Here is a 21437-nt window from a genome sequence, read left to right on the forward strand (position 1 = left end):
CAGTTATGAATAATTCTAAATACACCTTCAGATATTAAATGCTGTTTTCTTTAGGTAAAAGGAATCAGCTAATGGGTGTGACATGAAGGTTATAAGGTTATTTAAAAAGCATCAATAAATTACTCAATTTCTAAATTACTGTAAAATAAAGCCTGAATCTGTTTCCTACTTGTCCTTTTGAATTAAGTCTTGTCATTCATCATTATCCTGTTAGTGGTGTCTGTTCATCACAAGGTCCACAGTGTCGCTTGGTACTTTACTTGTTTTATTATGCAATTGTTAACTTAATACAACTAGAATTAACGATGACCATTAGAGAAGGAAGAGCAGTGAATAATGACAGCCAGATTGGATTTACCGTAGACACTCCCTGCAGGACACACCCACACAGCTCTCATGGGTCAGTGAAGTCAGGAAAACAGGTGAGTCATGGTGGAACGTGTTTGAGACATGTGTGATATAATTAACCATAATTACTCAGATGCACATTACTGGCACTAACCCATCCAACTGGATTTATCTCATCCGACTCCATGAGGCGCAGCAAGCGCAGAACAATGACTGCTGGAATGGTAAGCGGGTCAACAACCTGTTGACGGAAAAGTCCCCATAAATAAATATCCACATTCCATCTCCCATGTGGTGCTGTGATTAATGGGTTCATGCAAAGCCAGCAGGACTTCCTAGAGGAAGATAAGGAATGGAGGAGGGGGGGTAAACAAAGCCACGCAGAGACTGTCAGTCAGATCAAATTAAAACGCCTGAAAATGCTCCCATTTCCCATGTTGCTGCATATGGAAAAGTTACACCGCCTGTCAGGGGAGGTGTCGCTCCATGTGTCCTTGACTGTGGCTACATGTAACAAAGGAGCAGATCACAGCTTGTGTCTGCAGACAGAAACCTGAGAGTGAGTAGGTGTTAATTTGTTAGCTCAAATGTTGGGTAGGTATCCATAGGTCCCACAGCCGCTGCATATATCCTCTCTCACTGGGGTAGTTTGTACAGTTGCACTCCATCAATTCCTTGTTTTCCACCCTAGTCTGTGAATGTCTCGTTCCAGTATAGCCCACTTCTCATGCCCTGGTTCCCCGACCCCTGACAGGGACATGTGGATCCTATTTTTGTTTCACTCATTCCTGAGGGAGGCTTGTAGCATTGAGGTCAAATCGTATCCCAAACTTTAACCATGACCAATTCATGCCTATACTGCTAACCTTGACTTAACCACGAATCATATCTTACCCATAACTTAACCCAGAGCTGGAAGATTAAGTTTTACCTGAGGACACACACACACACACACACACACACAAATGTGAAAAATTAAGCTATACAATATTTTTAGTAGTTGATAGACTGTGTTTATACGTGTGTGTGTGTGTGTTGGAGAGTGTTTGTTATTTCACTTCTGTGTTGTGTTATAGGAATGTAAGTACAAGAAATAAAGAAAAGGAGAGAGGGAGGAGGAAGGAGGAAGGTGGAGAGAAAAAAATCAGGGCAGTGATGTCAGTCCTTCCCACTCCCATTCAGTACAAATGCGACAGAGCAGAGCAGAGCAGAGACTGCATACCACCGCTGCTGACGACTGACCTGACCCCCCACACACACAAACACACACACACACAAAGACACACTCTCACGTCACACACTTCTTCACAAGAGCTGAAACTCCAGAGCAGTGCAGGGAGATGCTACCGGCTGGCACCCACTGAGTAAGTCCACTCGTCCCTCCTCTCCCTCCTTCCTTTCTCTCTTTCTTTTTGTCCTTTGCGTGAATTACCATTCTACAGGGCTTGTCTGCGCTCATTTATCCCTCACTCTCTGCTCGCCGCTGTGAAATGACCAGTGTTTTCTCAGACTGAGAGACTTTTGAAACTTTTCTCTCAGTATGCCATGCACATACCTTCTCCCTGCTCTCGCTCCCTTTCTCTCTCTTCTCTGCATGTGAGCGGAGGCAGAGACAAATCCCAGTCTTATTTGCATGTTGGCGCAGAGCCAGAGCTGGATACTTTGCCTTTATATTTCTGTGTGTGTGTGTGTGTGTGTGTGTTTGTGTGTGAGGAAGAGATGTATGTTTATCTGCTATATGTAAATGTTTGCCTTTGTGTGATGTTGATTTACTGCAGTTCCTGTGCGGGTTGTTATTGTCTGTGATGCCTGTGCTGTGTTCACGTCTTGATTGGAATTGTTTCCTTTGTGCTGCTGAGCCCAAGTTCCCATGTGTACAGTCGATAACAGGCGCTGTAATTCAGGAGGGAAGACTCCTCTTGTACTGAAACTTTGAACAATTTGTCTCGGAGTTGGTCGTTTATTCGCAGATCTCCCTGTCATCACTGGTCTGTTTGTATTGCTCTCAATCACAGACTCAGAATTCAGTCCAACATCAGCTGCTTAGTATAATTATCCTGTTCATCTGTGATACACATGGTCACACCTTAAATATGAACAGAAAAGTTCACCATTGATAAATCACCTCCTGGCACCGTCTGCTGATTTACTGGAATATTAGATCAGCTTCGGGCGGGGATTGGTGAACCGTTATCACAGACTCGAACCCTATTGGCTCTCACTCAGCCGCTCGCTGTTTCAAATCTTCCCTGAGTTTGTGCAAGGCGGCGACTGCTTTTGTAGAGTGTGTTTACAGACGATATTTTCTTTGCACTGCAGGACTTCCTGGCTGAGTTTTAACTGTAACAGGGCAGGCAGTCTATGGCTATCAGTGTCACGTGTGTTGATAAGGAGTCACAGTGGATGTTAATAGGTTTGTGTGTGTGTGTGTGTGTGTGTGTGTGTCTGTCTGTCTGAGAAGCGCTGAACTACAGCCCTCTGTACTTCTGTGCCTGTCTGTTGCACCCAGATAACATATAGTCATTAACACCCCACCCTGTGTGTGTTGACAAACTGAACCTACCTGTTTGTATTTCAGTGTTTGAAAGCACATCAGCATTCCCGCTGCCTACTGTATGCAGAGTAAACACTGCATGCTTACAGACAAACACACATTACTGTTTGTATTGTATTTTTGTCTTATTTGCTTAGGGCCTGTTGTGTTCCAGCAGCCAGAACAGGATTGAATGGAGGTAAACGAAACAAAACAGTAGATATAATCTCTCTCTCTGTCTTTCTCACACAGTCCCCAACACCAGACGCGCTGCACCTTCACCTCCAGAGCGCCCAACACACTCCTGCTGCACAGAGAAAGGCCACTTAACAAAAGGCACTAACAGTGACCTCCAGCAGTAAGACCGTACCCGATCCCACATCCCTCAAAGAAAAGAGGAACCTGACTCCAGGAAGGAGGGGAAGGAGAGGAGCGACTGCATCCCCCTGCTGAAACACAACCCACTGGACGGAGGGACAGACGGCTGTGCCTGGCAGCTGAGAGGAGACAGAGGCAAGATGCTGGCTAAAATCCTCGAGGATATGTGGGTGGAGCCGGAGGTGCTGGAGGCCCTCAACGAGGAGCAGAAGAGGATCCTGTTCCTGAAGATGAGAGAGGAGCAGGTGCGCCGCTGGAGAGCGCAGGTGGAGAAGGAGGAGAGGGAGGAAAGTGAAAGAGGAGGCAGCAACAACAGCAGGCCAAAGAAAGGTAGAGTGGCTTTTTTTGAACTGGTTATACTGGTATGACCTCTCAATCAATAACACCAGAGTATGATTAAGATTTCCAGTAAAGCAAACCATGAAAACACTGACTGAGAAACGGTTTCAGGGGAAAAAAGGTTTGACCGAGGTTGTACAAACACATATATGTACACACCCATGAAAGGAAAAAAAAATAGACTACACAATTTTGACCACATATATCAAAAACTGCGTTGCATTACATTACAACCAAAGCCCTTACAAGTTATATCTCTCGAGTAGATAATTATTTGAGATTTAATAATTAAAGGTTATTTTGCTATTATTATTTGTTATTATTTTGTTGGCAAGACACTATACCTGAAATAACCTCTGACGGCCATCTATGAATGATGTGTGAGAGAAAATGCGCTGCATATAGAAGTGCTTTATGAATGTTATCAAAATAAATTATCAAGTAGTCAATGACACTGGGAAAACGCTATACAAATACTCTTCATTTACCATTTAAACAGAAGGAATATGACAGAATATAATGGATTATAACATTTTAATCAGAGTTTCTGAGACATATCTGTGGTGATGGCACCGGGGGGATTTTTGATTTACGTCCTCAGCATTTGTAAAAATCCGGGCTACGGCCCTGTTCTTTACTCTGTAACTTTAAATAATCACTTAACTTAAGTGTCTTAATCTCATAAAGTCTGTCAGTGGCAAGCCTTCTTACAAGCAATTAATGTCTTCCAGAAATCTGAGTGCACATGAGTCATGAAACATAGACACACAAGCTGTGTGGTTAACACCCTCTCGGGTTACCAATCTCATTAATGTGTTTAGATCACAGCCAAACATTTATGGTCCAGTGTCACTAACCCACGTCTCCCAGTGCTCTCAGTCATTTCATCCAGCCTCGCTCCATTAACAGTGTTTACCTGACTCACAAGCCCCTATCAACTCCACTGGCTCCCCCGCACAATGACAGTGTGTGTGTTTGTGTAATACTTTGTGAGTGTGTTTGAGTCATTGTGTGTGTGTGTGTGTGTGTGTGTGATAGACAGCTTCTATCACAGCCCGTCGAATCATTGTTCAGGCCCCGCCCCACTTTAAACCACATATTAAGTTACCGTCTTTGTTTACCCAATCTCTGCTATGCCACCTGAGAGGCGGCCGAGTGTGTGTTCACGTTGCACAACATACAGACCAGTTTGGCGTCTTTACATTCTTTGTGCTGCCGTCAGGAGAGGCCGTCATTACATGAGCAGACAGACAATCTCACACACAACTACACAAGCCAATGCGTGAGAATAGAGATTTGTGGGTGGGGTGGGAATAAAAAAGACATCTCAGTTCTGTGATGGAAATAGTCAGAGTGGCTTGTTATCATACTTACAGCTCAGTGAGGCAGCATAAAGGTGTGTTGCATACATAACGCATGTCAGAAATGTTCTTTGGTCAGGTGACATCAGACGATGTGTGTCATTCTGCGACATATGAATGGAAACACAGCTGCCTCGGGTCCCAGCGAGGAGGTGATTATGTCTGTCGACAGCCACAGTATCTGCTCATTAGGCCTATTGTGTCTTTCAAAGGGTAAATCTACACTGAACCACATGGGGCCGAAAAAAAGCTGCTGCGGCATCACTGATCTCAAAAGATTGGAATTGTAAAATCTTAACGGCACACGCCTTATCAGTGATGTCACTGGAGGAGTTTCCTCCTTATCAGGTGGAGTATCTGTGATGGAAAACACCTGTCGTCACACATCTGGAAATTGAGATGTCATGGAACAAAGTGTGTTCGGGTTTTATTTGTGTGTCAGACGTCATGAAGGTTAGCTAACCAAAGAGATACGTTGCTGGAATTCTTTTTTCGACTGATTGATCGTTAATTTGAAAACGGGCAGCATTGTGGTGCAATTGTTAGGATTGTGTCTGTGTGAGTACTCCAGCTTCCTCCCACAGTACAAACACAGTCAGATTAGATTAATCAGAGACTCTAAATTGACATCTCAGCTTTGATTGGCTCCAGATACCTCTGAAACCTCAGAGGATATTGGATATATATAATTGATGAATAGGAATGTGGAAATAATAGATTATACAATAATTAAATATGTGTTTCCTGAGTTAAGTCAATATATGAAAGCTAAATATTAGCATTAGAAACATGCGGGCTGTTTCCAATTCAAACCTCACAGGGAGTTTCTGTGAAGCAGACAAAGGTGGCTGCTCAATGACTGGAAGCTGGTGACTGCCTTTGTTTGTCACCTTTCACCTGTGACAAGCTTTATCTGTAGATCTTCCATGAATAATGTTCAATTGGGTGACACAGTTTATTTAGGATGGAAAAGGAATTATAGATCTGTAGAAACAGTAATAGAGGACAAAGTCCACTGCCCCTGTGTGAGGGTTCCCAAGTTCTTTACTTATAGGACAGCACCACCTTCTGGACAAAAGTCGGAACAACAGCGTATTTGACAGCCTCTGATACGCTGGCGCTGTTCATAACTGACATTTACATGTCTCGCTGGTGATCTGCTCAGAAGTGGAGGAATCTAATTGTGTGACTACAGGCGTGAACTCACACAGGACATGTTTCAAACACATTGCTTTCAGAAGTGATGTATGTGTTTATTTCGGGGAAGGGAAACCTGATCGGACATGGTCACTGGAGACACATGTGGACACACGCTCTCTGATTCCTGCTCCAGGTGTTAACTGTCAGTTAACACCTGGAGCTGTTCTCCACTTGTGATCAGATCACGTATGTTAATGCGGGTGTAAACAGGATCTGTGGTGAAAGTACACCGTATCACCTGCTAGCCTCACCCATTGTGTGTCTTTCCTTTCTTTTTTTCTCTCTCCAGCTTCCAGTAAACATGTTCAATGGCTGCTCGGACGGGACGGAGATGTGAGCGTCATTGTAATCGGAGAAGTGGAAGAGTTCAGGTCCTCCAAACTGCTCCAGAGCCTCAGGAACAACAGGTAGAAACCACAGTCTAAGGATATTCCCTTTTATTTACTGACTCAAATAGGATAAGGAAATATAAAAAAAAAAAATTATTTATTAATTTTATTTTTATTTTTTTAATATCAACTAAGCCATTATATGATCATATATGATCATATTTTTCCAGTAGACTTTGATCACCAACAACTCAACAAATCCCCTCCGCTGTGTATTCCATGCTTGCAATATTTCTAACCGGAAATACAAGGACATCTTAATTTTTAGCAAAGTGATGGACTGACATCAAATCTTCCGTGTGTTTAATAGGTTATATAACAGTGAACTGTGATAAGATAAACAGTGAACTTAAGAGTTTCCGTCAGCTCCCGTCTCCTCGTCCCAATTTGTTTACAGAAGTTATTTCCCAAATGAGGAACTGGGGGATTGATTCATATGTTGGGACAGCCGTGTGCGGGACTAAAAATGGAACTCTTTGCCTTCCAGACTCTACAGCGATAATATGAATGGCATCCAGACAGTGAACTTGCTGTCAGGAAGAGAGGCCAGAGAGCTCGGCTTTAAGGAAGAAACCAAGCGGCCCCTCGCAGATGTTAGCGTGAGTTAATGTATTTGTATGTTGCTTTGAAGTTTGGAAGGTAAAATGACCAGCCTACCAGCGTCTCACTGTCAAAGTATGTCCCCTCTTACATGCAGGATTACCCAGCTTCACCGAACGAGCACTCGTCTGAGGAGGACGTGGAATCCTGCAGCGCAGATGACGACCTGAAGGACCCTGCGGAGGACAGCGACAGTGAATCAGGCAGCAGCTCAGACAATCCCAGCGACTGCTATCCTCTCTACAGGCCCTATGTGAGTCACCATGGCAACCAGCCGCTGCTCAAAGCCGGGCTGTCAGACCCAGAGAGAGCCGACCCCCAAGACAGAGGTGAGAAAACAAGAGAGAAGAGGTGGAGAGAACCCTGACGTGTGTGTTTTCGTGTTAAAATGTAAGAGTCCATGTTAATCATTCACTGATTCTAATCCATGCAGAACATGTAAAAGCAGAAACACTATCACATCATTACTATTATTAGTCCTGTAATAGAAACACAATATTTTTTTTAAGAAAGGTTAAGATAAGGTAAGATAAGATAAACTGTTGTGCCATAGGATAAGTACAAGAACACATGCATAGAATATTTTTAGATATAACTTAAAAACTGGGATAATGATACATTACAAACATTTACTCTATACCAAATACAAAATTGAAAAATGTAAATAAAAGTTACTAAATAGTATATATACCATGAGTATTACATGTATTTTTCATACACAATAATCCCTTTTATTTATCCAATATGCACCGATGCTTTTTGCTAAATCTCAAACATTCATTCATCGTTCTACCTGCTTTCATTTATTCTTTGATAGAAACCATTTATCACAAATTTGGAGAGATAAACTTTGTAAGATAATTCAAAACTTTAATCTGATGAAAGTATAAGTAATTAATTAATGTAAATAATCCAAGCTTAAAAAGGAGTCTGGTTATCATCACTAAAAGTGTCCCGTCCTTCTCTTCTTCTCAGGAATTGGGTGTCATGAAGAGACACAGTCTGGCAACAGAGGTCGCGTAGCGCAGCTCAGGAAGGCCTTCACAGATGATCGCCACAGCACAACACCCGCCTACAGCAAACCTCCTATACCTTGCAAACCTGCTCATCTACAGATGAGAAGCACACCGCTGATCCATTAGGTCTCCAGGTGTATCCTCCCTCCTGCAGGAAACCACTTGACCCCATGACGGCAGAGCTGTAACGTGCCCAGGGATAATGGCCGCCACACGCTGCTGGACCACGCTGCGGCCACATTCATGAGGTCCTCACTTGAACCTGAACAGTGAACTGAGGCACACTTTGTTATAACACAAGGACCGACAGACAGACAGAGAAATGTCTGTAGGGGGTGGAGTGAGAGAATGACTTGAAAGCTTTCTGAATGATAAAATGAAGCAGCTTTGATGTTGCTGAGTTTCAAATACGCTCACATAGCTTTTGTTATTGATGGGCATGGGCAGTGTGAGACGTCCACAGTTACACGCACACGGACTGCTGACTACAGGTGAAAATACACACCGTGGCTCACTTCTTAAATGAGTGTTACTGAAGATATATCATTTTAATATCATAAGAGGTTACTGGGAAGAAACTTGATGAAATCATATTATTTGATTCTGTACTCTTTGATGATTTTATTGTATTGGAGTCTGTGGGACTTGTTACTTGTTTGAAAACCACCGATTTTTTTAACATGTTGGCAACATCTTTATCCATTATGTACATTCAGGTCTGTGCAGGGGTTTGTAAATATAATAAAATAAAAGGTCTGAATTCTTTGTAAGTGATTACTTGACTGTATCTGCCTTTCCACAGAACACTCTCACCTTTGACCCCAATATTAATTTAAGGAACAGTTGTGTTGTCAGTACATTACGCAATAAATAAAAACACCCACTTGCCAAATTATCAATTGACTTGTTCTTAGGGTACCAACTTGAACCTTTCCCTATTAAGAATCTGCTTTCTATCAATCAATCAATCAATCAATCAATCAAATTACATTGTATAGCCCATATTCACAAATCAGAATTTCTCTCATAGGTCTGTAACAAGCTGTGGCATCCTCAGCCCTAAACCCTCAACAGGAGTAAAAAAAACTTTTAACAGGGGAAACTGAAGGTAGAAACCTCAGAGAGCCACATGTGAGGGATCTCTCTCCCTGGACAGACAGAAGTACAAAATGTGCCTCGTGTAACAGAGAACATCAGAAAAGAGTATTTACAGCATTGGTTAGAATAAATAGTTTGTAGCGTAATGGAAGGTCAATAGATGGATGGATTATTGTCCGTAATGGTCAAGTGTCTGAGTAGACGTATTGTATATCATGAAAGCTGGTAGGTGCGATTCGGCCCCGCCTGCTGCAGTAACAGCATCACTGTTTAGGAAGAAACAACTGAGATGGATTCAGAGGAGGCCGAGACTCCGACCAAATTACGAAGCAGACCATTGCATGAGGAAATAGGATACACTCGGCAAGTACTTTTGCTTTTAATACTTTAAATACTCACTTACTTTGATTAAAAAAAAAGAAAGCTTAATGTGGCGCTTCTACTTTATTTATGTAAATCTTAGTATATTTATTTGTAATTTTACTTTAGTAAATTGTTTGAGTTCTTTCTCCACCACTGTCTTCCTTTGATTTTTTTTCTTCTTTGTGTCAACCGGTGAACTGGAAATAATGGTGTCACATTCACAACTATGATCACAATCACAAGATGAACCTACACTGCAGTTGGGCAGAGACACTGTTTCCTCCACTGTAGAATATGAGTTTAAAGAAGAAAGAGTAACAACATTTTGAGACCCAAGTCTAGTGAAAGCCTTTAAAGAAAAGCTCCTCCACAGGAATGTGGCCATGATAGCATTGGCTCAATGGTAGCCTATCAGGCACTTGACCTAAATATATGTTAACTATTACATGGATTGTTATAAAATTTCATTCAGACGTTCATATTTCCACATAGGATGATTTCTTAACATCTTGTCCAGATCTTCAAATTATGACAAACACCTGCAAAACAATTCCCATCAGCCCGAGCTACACTCAAATCTATTGTCATGCTATTTTCCAATTGTTAGCAAGCTAACACCCAAAACAAAGGTGCTCTCCATGTCGATCAATTATACTTGCTATACATGAACATTAGCATATTTACAGTAGCATTTAGCTCAATGCACTAAATACAAAGCAGGCTGTAGCCTCACCGGGCTGCTAGTGTGGATACATTGATAAAGTATGATATATTCCCGTCAACATTTAGAAAGCTGTTGGGATTTGTTGTTTTTTGACAGCCAAACATCCAAAAACCACAAGAACATTGTGGGATATCTTCCAGTTAACCTCATCTGCAGAGACATCACCAAAAGAGATTTTTTTTTTAAAGATTCACCTGCTTTCTTTGTACTTGCTTTACAACAACATTAGCATGTTAGCATATTTAGACTAGCATGTATCGCAATGCACTAAATACTAATAATACAAATGATAGCCTCCCAGAGCTGCGAGTTTGGAGACATTTATGAAGTACACTTCATTTTAATGAAGCTATTATATTTAATGTACAATGTAGATTCATCTTATAGATACACAAAAAAGTTCTTATCACAACCTTCATTGCTCATATTTTACTACTGTCACGTGACCAAAAGTTCATGCTAAAGTCATATTAACACAACTAAAAACTCCATTCATTAACTAAAGCCACAGCATCTGGCTGAAAGCTCTGCAATCCATGTAAGTGGAGCTTGTCTTGAACATTTTTGTCAAACTCCATATTTAATATTTCACAGTAAATTGTCTGTAATCAATACCGTTAACAATTCTGAGGCTTGTGACTCTCAGAAACCAACAAACCACTGTTAGCATCTCCTTGTCTCACTTGTTTTGGTGACTTTTTGCCTTCAGGCTGCTCCACAGCTAATGAGACACATGATCATTTTGGCTGAGGTCAGCTGACAGGGGTCAGGAGACTGACTTGGCTCATCAAGAGACATGCACTTTTCTGGCTCTTTTAGGATTACTGACCTGCAGAGTCATAAACCTGGAGTGACTAAAGAGTATAAAAAGGACCTCCAGTTTCTATTCTGGTCAGCCGATTTTGATTTGAACACACTCATTCCCTCTTTGAGTCAGCACTTTAACCCTGTGGCCATTGTTTCCTCTCAGTGGTGAGCTGCAGTACAGATCTAAAACAATTAATAATGTGCCTCTGAAGAATATTCTGCTGCAGCTTAAAGTAGATGGACTAAACTATGAGAACATGTATTACCATGGCAGCACTTCATCTTTAATACTTGCGCTGTAGTTATTACCTAACTATTTGGTCACATGTTCCCTTACTTGTTCACTATTTCCTTGTTTAAACCCTACTCCAGCTGACACGTTGGCTTTTTGTGTTTCCCCTTTCATTTGTATAAGTGTTTAATATTTACTTAATGGGTTTATTGTCCACTGATGGTGTGAACAGGAACAAGTTAATGAAACTGAAAGACTGGCTTTATCCCTGTTAACTTTCAATTTTTTTTACTGCGTGTAACAAAGTTGCGTCTGTTCGTAGCCTTCATTCAATCGGGGTAGGTGGGGTCGCTGACAGGGGTGAGCACAGAGAGGTTGTTGATAGTGATCACTTACACAATGATTATCTATTCAGTGGGACCCATCAGAAAACAGGCCGTCAGAGATCAAACACAGAGCACAGAAAGCTGATTAGCATGTGGTTTAGACTTGAGACAGAGGGCGAGACGCATGGGGAGACAGAGAAAATGGGAGTTAAGTCACGGGAAGCAACACGTCACAGTCAACTCAATAAACCCCTCCGCATTCCCTCACCACCTCCACACCCTCGGCCTCTGTGTATGCGCTTCTGTGTACCAGTGAAAGTGTGTGCGTGCGTTTGTGTCTGTCCACCCATATATCTTGCATCATGTGACTTGACACGAGCAGTCATGCACACAGTGTGAAAAGCCCCCGCTATATATAGTAGGACAGTGTTGGGTTTCTCGGCAAAGCATTGTAGGAGTCTCTTCATCTCAGTCCAGTATTAAAGTGCAAGTCATTTACTTGTAATGTTTCTATCTAGTAAAGGTGATGGGGGTCAACCGGGGCTCTGGATTATTTTCCGTCATGTGTTGACTGAGAGCCTGTATGTTAGCAAACTTCTAAAACTCTGTAAGACCATTTTCCTTTGAAACGCAATGTTAGCCAATTTTCTGAATAAAGTCCTTGTGAAGACTTATATTGAGTCAGGAGATCAAACAGTCTGTTAATGGCTCTACACTGTATAATAACACCTCAGTAGTGGTCTTATTAGATTCTGCACTAAAGGGCAATGCTTTTCTAATTTATAACCGCAGTGTTGAACTAATGAGTAAAACTTCCGTTCCTGCTTGGAGCAGTTTTAAGTCAATTAAATCCATATTAGGGTGTAAAACAAGCATTTTGTTCAACCTCTGAACATTACAAAATTATAATAGTGTAAACTGTGAAGTTAATAAAACATATTATAAACCCTCACAGATTTCTAAACATAACAGGGTCTAATATACTTTTATGTCTTATCTTTACAAAAAAAGAAGATTCTCACCATTAAAGCCTTTTTCTTCCAACGCAAAAACATGACCTACCTTGTCATGATTTTATCCATCATGACCCGACCTAAACTCAAAGGGATCTAGGTATGGCACTCTAAAGAATTGTGGGTCAGCTCAGAGGAAAGGCTTAAATATAGTGACCAATAGTCCCTAGTTGTGGGTCAATCTACAAATACACTACATTTCCCAGAATGCAACCAAAAGCATGTTTTTGTTTGGCTCGCCTGGGAAACACCCACATCCTTTAAAGTTCAGTCCCTAAAAAAGGAAACATGGTTTTGATGACATCATCATGGTCAAGTCCTCATTTAACAGACCTCCAGAGACTGGACATACAACTGGTTTCTAAAGCTGATGACTCATGGCTAGTACACAGGACTTACTTTGGTGAGTAAAATTGTTGGTTTCCCTTTTTTACCCAGAAGACTATACACACTATAGCTTTGTCTCATTACAGGGGCTGCATCCTTCAGAGGACACGATCTACCCGGCCCATGAATGGGTCAGTCTTCCTGGGCCGGGTAGACTGCAAAGGAAGAACTGAAATCAGATGATTTGCTCTACAGAGGATTTCCTGCTGCAGTTGGACATGATGAGAAAGTTTGATTGCCCCTTAAGCGTAACCCTTTTTTTAACGTGTGTACCTGCAGCTAGTGGGCTGAGTTTAAGCCTGATACAGGTACATTTGACAATGTAAGCATTGGACTTCCTTTGAAAAACAGTTTGTCACCAAAGTGCAATGAAACCTTGGATAGGTTGGGTCAGGAAGGATCCAACCGGTGTAGCCTTTCTTTCTAGGGATGGGAGGATACATTTGTCAGCCACATTTGAAGGACCCTTCGAAATGGGACAGTCCGGTTTGATGAAGTCATGCTTCAAATGCAGCCTCTGAAGGATGCAGCCCCTGAATTGACACACATGTAAACCAGCATTTAGCTCTAACATTAGCATAGCACAGCCTCAAAGTGCCACCAACATGGCGGTCGTCTGGTGATTGTATTTATTTGTTAGTGTTGGGAAGATCCCAATTAGAGTATTTAGAATTCAGTAACTGTACTGGAAAGAGAATATGTAAAATCAGAAAATGTTTAGCTCATTGTCAGCTAATTCTCTTGCTGGATATCTATAATGGTATCTGTGTAAAAGAAGTCAGCCTAATATAGTGTATTTGACAGCGATCTTGTCCACATCACGAGGTGGTGTGAAAAAAAAGCCATGATGAAATTTCAGTGCAGGCAGACAGTTATCAACTGGCTTTGCCTAACCTCCTGGAACCACTGTGTCTTTTGGAGATCAGCAGTGAGCTAAAGATTAACAGAATTTTCGGTACACATTACCAATGAAAACGAACACCATGTGAACCCACCTGAGGATCAACATGTGAGAAGGTTTTCAGAGCTAATTTGTTTTCTACTTCATTTTATGGCCGTGCTTTGGTTCGGCCGATAGTAATTCAAGTCATTTAATTATCCAGACTCTTAGTTACATGGTAATTAGTTACATCTTAATGACATTTAATGGGTTTGGTACTGTTCATTGGTAATATGAGACCGAACCAGAAGTGAATGAAGCTGTTTTTAGAAGTTTGTCTATTTGAATCCACCTTTAACAGCTTAAAGGGTCAAAGGTCAAGAGTCCCCTTTGACCCCATAGTCACCAAAATACCTCAGGGCAGATGAGCTTGGGCTTTTCAAGGATGTAGGAAACCATTGTGTTCCTGTTAGGGAGTAGTGTTGCATGTTTTCCAAGTCTATAAAAGTGAACGCAAACGGATAACAGAGACGTAATGAGCTGTGATCTCAGAAAGATGCTGTTTCTGCGAAGCTGTTAGACGTTTTCTAACGCTGGGGTTACTGCCAGTGGAGGGAGAAAAAAATCCACAATGAGACACAGTGTCTCCGAGCAGACGCAGTGGCCAAAATTTCAAAGGTCTGGCTCGTGAGTGAGGGTCCGCCCAGCTCCAGTGCAGGTTGCCTTGGGCTGGCAGGTTGTTCCACTGCAGTGTGTGTTTGTGAGAGAGGAGTTTTTCTCCAGAGTGGGCAGGGCCGCTGGTGCTGTAACATATGTAGGATCCACAGGGGTCTGAGACGGACGCACACCGGCTATACGGACAATGCATCGGTCATTAACCCCGGTGTCCGCGCCTCTCTGTCTTGCTGCATTTCAGTCGGCCTCCATCGCGCCGCTCGCTGGATCTCCCACTCATCTCTCTTCCTCTCTTTGTTTGGCCCACGTTATCTTCATCCCCTGCTGTCCATCTCCCAGTCCTCCTCCCTGCATCTCTCTCCCCCTTTCTCCTTTCTCTCCCCCTGTGGCCTGCGTTTCATCTCCCCCAGTTTCACCCACTCTCTCTTACACCCCTTACGCCCCCCTCCACCTCTTTCCTCCCTTTTCCTTCACTGCCCTTCACCACAGTTCACCCCCACCACCACCACCACCCCAGGATCCGCTTTCCACCACCTCCTCCTCCCCCACTCCCCCAACTCCCTCTCAACCCTCCCCCCTCCTCCTCTTCTCTGTCCTTCGTTCAATCCCTCTCCCCTCCTCCTCCTCCTCCTCCCTTTCTCTCCTGCCATCTTGCAGGCCAGTGGAGCCAGACTGCAGGCGTTCAGGGAGTCACTGGACCTGCTGGGCAGCGGGTGACACAGATTTCCGGTGTGTGTGTGTGTGTGTGTGTGTGTGTATGTGTGTGTGTGTGTGTGTGTGAGTGTGAGTGTGAGTGTGTATGTGAGTGTGTGTGTGTGCGTGTGTGTGCATGCGTGACGAGAACAGGGAGGGGGGATTAAGCTCCAAATCACTAGAAAGGCACAGAAGAGAGAGAGAAGGGGGGCGGAGAAAAAAAAAGCTGCAGATCCAAGAATTTGAAATTCCCCCTTTGTCTAGGAGATGAAGAAACACTAGACTGTGGACTTTAACTAAAAGACTGTGTGTTTCTCATTCAGTGGGAGCGTTGTAATAGCATGATGTTGGAGCTCACTGCTTTTCTCCATGAGTTGGCAGGGTCCTGTGTTGGCTGGCGTGCTGTGCTTTCTCTCTGCCTCTCTCTCTCTCCCTGCCTGACAAACACGGACGCACACACGCACAACCCCCCCCCACCCCACAGATGCACACACACACGCACACACACACACACACACACACACACAGAGCAGTCCCTCTGCGATCCCCCTGACTGAAGGCGCACAGGAAGTGCAGCCGTGGCCCAATTATAGCGTGACACCTCGGGCCGGCCGTTGCCATGGTTACGTCTTCCCTGCGGTCCCCTGGAGTGTGGCGCCGAGGAAGAAGGTCTTATCACATCAGCCATCGTTACGGCAACAAGCAAAAACCCACCCTGTAGCCTCAGTCCAGCTGGCTGTGTATTAGGCTTGTAATGTGTGTGTCTATGATCTACACTTGTGAATAAAAAGGGAAATTGTGTCAGTGTGTGAATACGGGAGAGAGTGTTTGTGATTGTGTGTGCATGTCAGGTTAGGTGTGTTCCAGTGCATAGGCCGGACTTGCCAAGGCAGCGTGTACGTGTTTGTGTGTCTGTGGGGTTGTGATAAGGTTCTCAGCCACGCCATTAGGTGACTCATAATCCACACCTCACGCACACACCACGTTAGAAAGATGGCTGCAAACAGACACACACACACCCAATTAAATACAAACACACACACACACACACACACACACACACACAAATAGTATAAACACAGTCTGTAGACAAGTGCACATGGCCAATTTCTTTTATTTCAAAAGGGCAAACAGAGCTATACAGTACAAGCTGCACATGAAATAATTTAGCCTAGGCTGAACTCATTCATTTCTTGCTGATGCAGTGACGTCAGAACAACAGAATCAAAACTCCCCATTAGAAACAAAACATTTGGCTCCTTTTTTTTTTTTTTAAATGTCGAAACACAACACATCCAAACTGGAAAGGGATGTAAAAAAGACATAATGTTTTCCAGATATTTACAGGCTATTTACAGCATTTTTGTCATCATCTAAATATTGACACACATTGGTATCCTTCTTTCTCGCCTCTCCATTTCACTGATTGTCAAAAGGAAGGATGGGAACGAGTGTGGACATTCTTTAACAGAGCTGCAGCTCCTCACTAAACACAAGATGCAGAGGTCTCTGAGACCTCACAGTCTGAGTGTGTTGACGTTGTGTCCCATGTGTTATTATTCAAACGCAGCTCCTCAACAATCATCCAACCAGGACCCTCTGACAAATGCTGCCACCACAAGCGTTACTATCCATCCAAGACTCCATTGCTTCTCTCCTGTGAGAGACCCAAAGTAAAGTCGGACCCCCTGAGGTCAAAGCCAGACACTCTGCTCTCAAACCCAGGGCCTCCCGGCTTCCTCTTCAGCTCCTCACACTTCCTGTATTTACAGATCTGGTGTCCCCTCTTGCGATTGCGGCAGCTGCTGCACTGGTCGCAGTTCGTCTGACGCCGACACGGTACGCACTCCCCGCACCTCTTCCTCTTCCTCCTGCTAGCACTGCCTGCGCCCAGGGAGCCCGGAGAGTAGCCCTCGGCCACCAGCCCCTCGATGCCCTCGGTTCCCATGGCGGCACTTCTCCAGTGGCCTCCCCCCATCTGGAAGCCTGCCAGGGGAAACAGAGCAGGGCTGAAGGGGAACCAGGCACCTAGGAAGGGCTGGAAGTCAGTGCCACATCCAGAGGAGTCCTCTTCCTCCTCCTCGGGCCCAGACCCACTTCCTTCCCCATCTCCCTTTCCCCCCCTTGCCTCTATAGCCTCCCTTTTCACTGGCTGGCTGCTCTGTGCACCCAGGTTGGCCTGCTCCGTGGTGGCGGGTGTCAGAGCCAGGAGCCCGGCGCGCATCAGCAGCTCAGCGGCATGGGCCAGGTGGAGCCCGCTGGGTGACTCCCACATGTCGGGCCAGGAGGGGGTACGGCGAGGCTTGGTGTGTGCGGGCTGGGCGGCCCGCTGCTGGGCTGGGGAGGGCTGGATCAGGCCTTTGACGTCCATGGCCTGGGAAGGGGTGGAGATGTAATGGGAGAGGCTGTAGGGGTGGTTGGAGCGCTTTAGGCTGGGTCTCAGTGGTGCGTTGGGGATTTTAGCGCTGCTGTGGGCTTGATCTGAGGAGGAAGGGCCGGCGATGTCTATGGCGGTGGACATAGCAGTGGCTGTGTGTGGGGGTGTTTGTCCTTCTGTGTGTGTGTATGTGTGTGTGTGTGTGTGTGTGTGTGGAGGAGAAGAGGTGAGGGAGAAGGGGATTGACGCCGATGCGGGATTGACAACCGTCCTTGCTGTTACTTCAGCCAAAATGGCAAGCCTTGGCCTGTGTCCCTATTCCCATTCTCTGCAGCAGCCTCGGAGTCCTGGAGAGCTAGAAACGAACAGGGGATGAAGAGAGGAGGGTTAAGAATAGAAATGTTGGAAAGACAAATACAGAAAGAGAGGAAACCCAGGAGATAAGAATGGGATATGTTTCTAAGCTACAGCCACAACACACAGAGACAGAGCAGAGAATCTGAGCTTAAAAACCAAAAACAACATATATGTAAATAATGTGTAAATAAAAGAGCTATAACAGAGAGTAACTGAGGCATCTATCACACAGTGCATGCCCTGCCGCTGATTTCCGCATACAGGAGGCAGTAGACTATCCCTTTAAGAATTTCACGGTATATCAATGCAATCAATAACAGAGCGACAACAATATGCAAAGATATGCGCATATGCGCAGGTCAAATGTGGAGCGCGCTTTTCAAATACATTTTGACGACTGCTGTTATGTGTGCCAGCCAAAGCTTTAGCTCCAGAGAGCAACTCTACATCGAGGAGAGTAAAAAAACAGGCTGTCTTTTGTCTGGTATCGACGACGAGGAGCGAGGTGCGCAACGATGCGGTGGCTGTGGATAAAAAAAGCGAGCAGGCTGTATTCCGTGTCCACGTTTAGAGAAAAAACTGTTCCGCCGATTAACCACGGGACATGGTTGTTGCCAGGGGACATGTGTGTAGACCTATCGATGGATCGATGGTGGAAACAGCGATCGATCATTTCGCCGTGGTTCAGGTTACCTAAGAAGACGGTGCTCGACCGACGCCACGGAGAGCTGACCACAGTCCGAGTGGTCGCTGCGACACGGCAGCTGCGCGCAGGAAAACGGCGACACGGCGAAAAACACGGCGAAATTCGACCGGAAGTGTGGGCGAAACGTCTCGGGCTTACCTTGTAAACACGGTCCAAACTCCCCTGTCACAGATATGATGAAGTCATGAACTAATGGCGTGCTGATTGTAGTGTATATGGACGGCGGAGCTGCCGATTCCTCCTCCACCTCTCCGTCCCGGAGGGTCTGCAAACACTCTGCACGGAATTTGGGGGCGTCGCTCAAAATGCGAAGTGGACTCTGCAGCCGAGACCGTGGTCAGAGCGACCCCAGCACAGAGAGAGGGAGAGGGAGAGGGAGAGAGAGAGAGAGAGGCTGCTGTCACACAACACTGAACCATCACAGTGTCACTAATACACGTCAGCACACACACAGCACTGGACCATCATTACACACCAGCACACACACTGCACTGGACCTTCATTACACGCCAACACACACACTCATACACACACAGTACTGGACCATCATTACACACCAGCACACACACAGCACTGGACCATCATTACACACCAACACACACCAACACACACACACTCACACACACTCACGCACACACACACACAGTACTGGACCATCACAGTGTCATTACAGGCAACACTAGTACAAACCAGCACACACACATCACTTGACAATAACAGTGTCATTACACACAACACGAATACACATCAGCACACAAACCGAACTGGACCATCATTAAACACTACATTAATACACACCAGCATACACACAACACTGGACCATCACAGTTTCATTACGCAAAACAATAATATATGTCAGCATACAGACCACTGAACCGTCACAGTGTTGTTACACAGTACTTTAATACACACCAGCACACACACAACACTGGACCATCATTACACACTACATTAATACACATCAACAAACAAGCAACAATGGACAGTCACAGTGTTGTTACACACAAAACTAATACATGTCAGCAGACACAACACTGAACCATCACAGTGTTGTTACACACTACACATCAGCAGACACAAAACACTGAACCATAACAGTGTGATTACACACTAAATTAATACACATCCGCAAACACAACAGTAGACCATCACTAGGTCATTACACAGTACACGTCAGCACACACACAACACATGACCATCTTTACACACTACACTAATACACATCTTTACACACTACATTAATACACATCAGCCAACACGACACTGAACAATCACAGTGTTGTTACACACTAAACTAATACACACCAGCAAACACACAACACTGAACCATCACAGATTCTTTACACACTACACTAGTACAAACCAACTCACGCACAACACTGAACTATCACAGTGTCGTTACACACTACACTAGTATACACTAGTACACAAACACTGTGTCAGTGAACATGGGCGTCAGGTGTGAATTATTGCTATGATAAATAATTTGATATCATACATGTTTATCAACATTTCAAAGGGCTCATGATAAATAATATATTAAAATATGAACTAATCATAATGTCAATTAATAATCAATTGTTTACCTCCACAATGAAGACTCCAGTTAATACACTTATTATACCGTTATATATAATGTTACAGCTATGTATATTAGGCCTCATATCACTGAACAGATGTTTAGGTCTTTGTCAGTTTCCCCTGTCCTGCATTGACTCCTGTATACTCGACTTGTGTGTTGACGAAATGGGATCCAGCCTGTGTGGAGCTCAGATTGTTATACCTGCTTACTTTTATCTGTTAAATATAATTAACTGGATTCAGATATATAAGCTTGTCTGCCTGGTAGTAGCAAATTGGTGATAATAGGGTTTAGACTATATTAAAAGGGAAGATGCTTTATTTATCTGTCAGCTTTGTCATAGAATTTTACAGACACAAAAAGTAGGACAAATACAAAAGTAGGTTAACCGATAAGATAAAAATACGTGAAATAAACTTTATGACTTTTTTTGTTTTGTAAACACTGAATGATTGACCAGTTTTATCAACACCGGAAGTGTGTTTCTCCCAGCATGCATCTGTACATAACACTTATATTTACAGTTATTAAGTGAATATGTGGCCTTCACTGTCACACACAGTCCATGATATGAGGTCACTTTAAAAACGATTAACCAATAAAATAGAAGAGGGTCATTAGACTGATAATTATTAACTGCAAATAGATGGTCAGCCTCAGTTACCAGAGGACGTTAGCATGTTGTGTGTAGATGATTCGCCACCACGCGGGATGTGATGTTGAAGCACGTGCGTCGTGAGCACAGTCCACGCAGTAGAGGCAGCGCGCGCCGTGGGGCCGCCATACTGAGGTGACTCCTCACGCGGGGACGCGGAGTCCACTCCACCTCTTGTGAGAGTCCTGCATGCATCTGGCACGAGGCCAGATACCTCGTGCGTGTCAGCGCGTGCGCGAGCGTGTCACTGTGGGAGCAGGGGGCCCACCGCCGTGCACTCGCGTACCACTCCGCTGTCTGGCCCGGACCAAATCGTGCGAACACAGCGCGTCCTAGCGGTCACCGCGCACACTGCCGCGTCTTAAAATGGCCTCTTGATTCTGGTGGTGGACACTGCA

At 44.2% G+C, this 21437-nt stretch overlaps 2 protein-coding genes across 2 annotated transcripts; one reads left to right on the forward strand and one right to left on the reverse strand.

Annotated features, from left to right (window-relative positions):
* Positions 1 to 1456: 1456 nt before the first annotated feature.
* Positions 1457 to 8938, forward strand: zgc:92242 (uncharacterized protein LOC436899 homolog). The gene is made up of 6 exons (XM_053429458.1): positions 1457 to 1712; positions 3134 to 3589; positions 6449 to 6566; positions 7036 to 7147; positions 7246 to 7477; positions 8124 to 8938. Exons 2-6 carry the CDS (start codon positions 3400 to 3402, stop codon positions 8288 to 8290), a joined length of 819 nt encoding a protein of 272 aa, XP_053285433.1. The 5' UTR covers positions 1457 to 1712; positions 3134 to 3399; the 3' UTR covers positions 8291 to 8938.
* A 7520-nt stretch (positions 8939 to 16458) lies between these two features.
* Positions 16459 to 19233, reverse strand: cxxc5b (CXXC finger protein 5b). The gene is made up of 2 exons (XM_053428801.1): positions 18941 to 19233; positions 16459 to 18094 (listed from the first exon to the last, which is right to left on the reverse strand). The coding sequence occupies exon 2, from the start codon at positions 17881 to 17883 to the stop codon at positions 16990 to 16992; it is 894 nt and encodes a 297-aa protein (XP_053284776.1). The 5' UTR covers positions 17884 to 18094; positions 18941 to 19233; the 3' UTR covers positions 16459 to 16989.
* Between the last annotated feature and the right edge of the window lie 2204 nt (positions 19234 to 21437).

This window comes from Pleuronectes platessa, chromosome 8, assembly GCF_947347685.1.
Source record: "Pleuronectes platessa chromosome 8, fPlePla1.1, whole genome shotgun sequence".
Classification (NCBI taxonomy): Eukaryota; Metazoa; Chordata; class Actinopteri; order Pleuronectiformes; family Pleuronectidae; genus Pleuronectes; species Pleuronectes platessa.

What these genes read in the sequence shown, in the direction of transcription:
- zgc:92242 (XM_053429458.1), top strand. Translation starts at nt 3,400, where the DNA reads ATGCTGGCTAAAATCCTCGAGGATATGTGGGTGGAGCCGGAGGTGCTG. An exon ending in CAGAGCCTCAGGAACAACAG is followed by an intron (nt 6,567 to 7,035) that starts GTAGAAACCACA and finishes TTTGCCTTCCAG; the next exon opens with ACTCTACAGCGATAATATGA. An exon ending in AGCCGACCCCCAAGACAGAG is followed by an intron (nt 7,478 to 8,123) that starts GTGAGAAAACAA and finishes TCTTCTTCTCAG; the next exon opens with GAATTGGGTGTCATGAAGAG.
- cxxc5b (XM_053428801.1), bottom strand. Translation starts at nt 17,883, where the DNA reads ATGTCCACCGCCATAGACATCGCCGGCCCTTCCTCCTCAGATCAAGCC.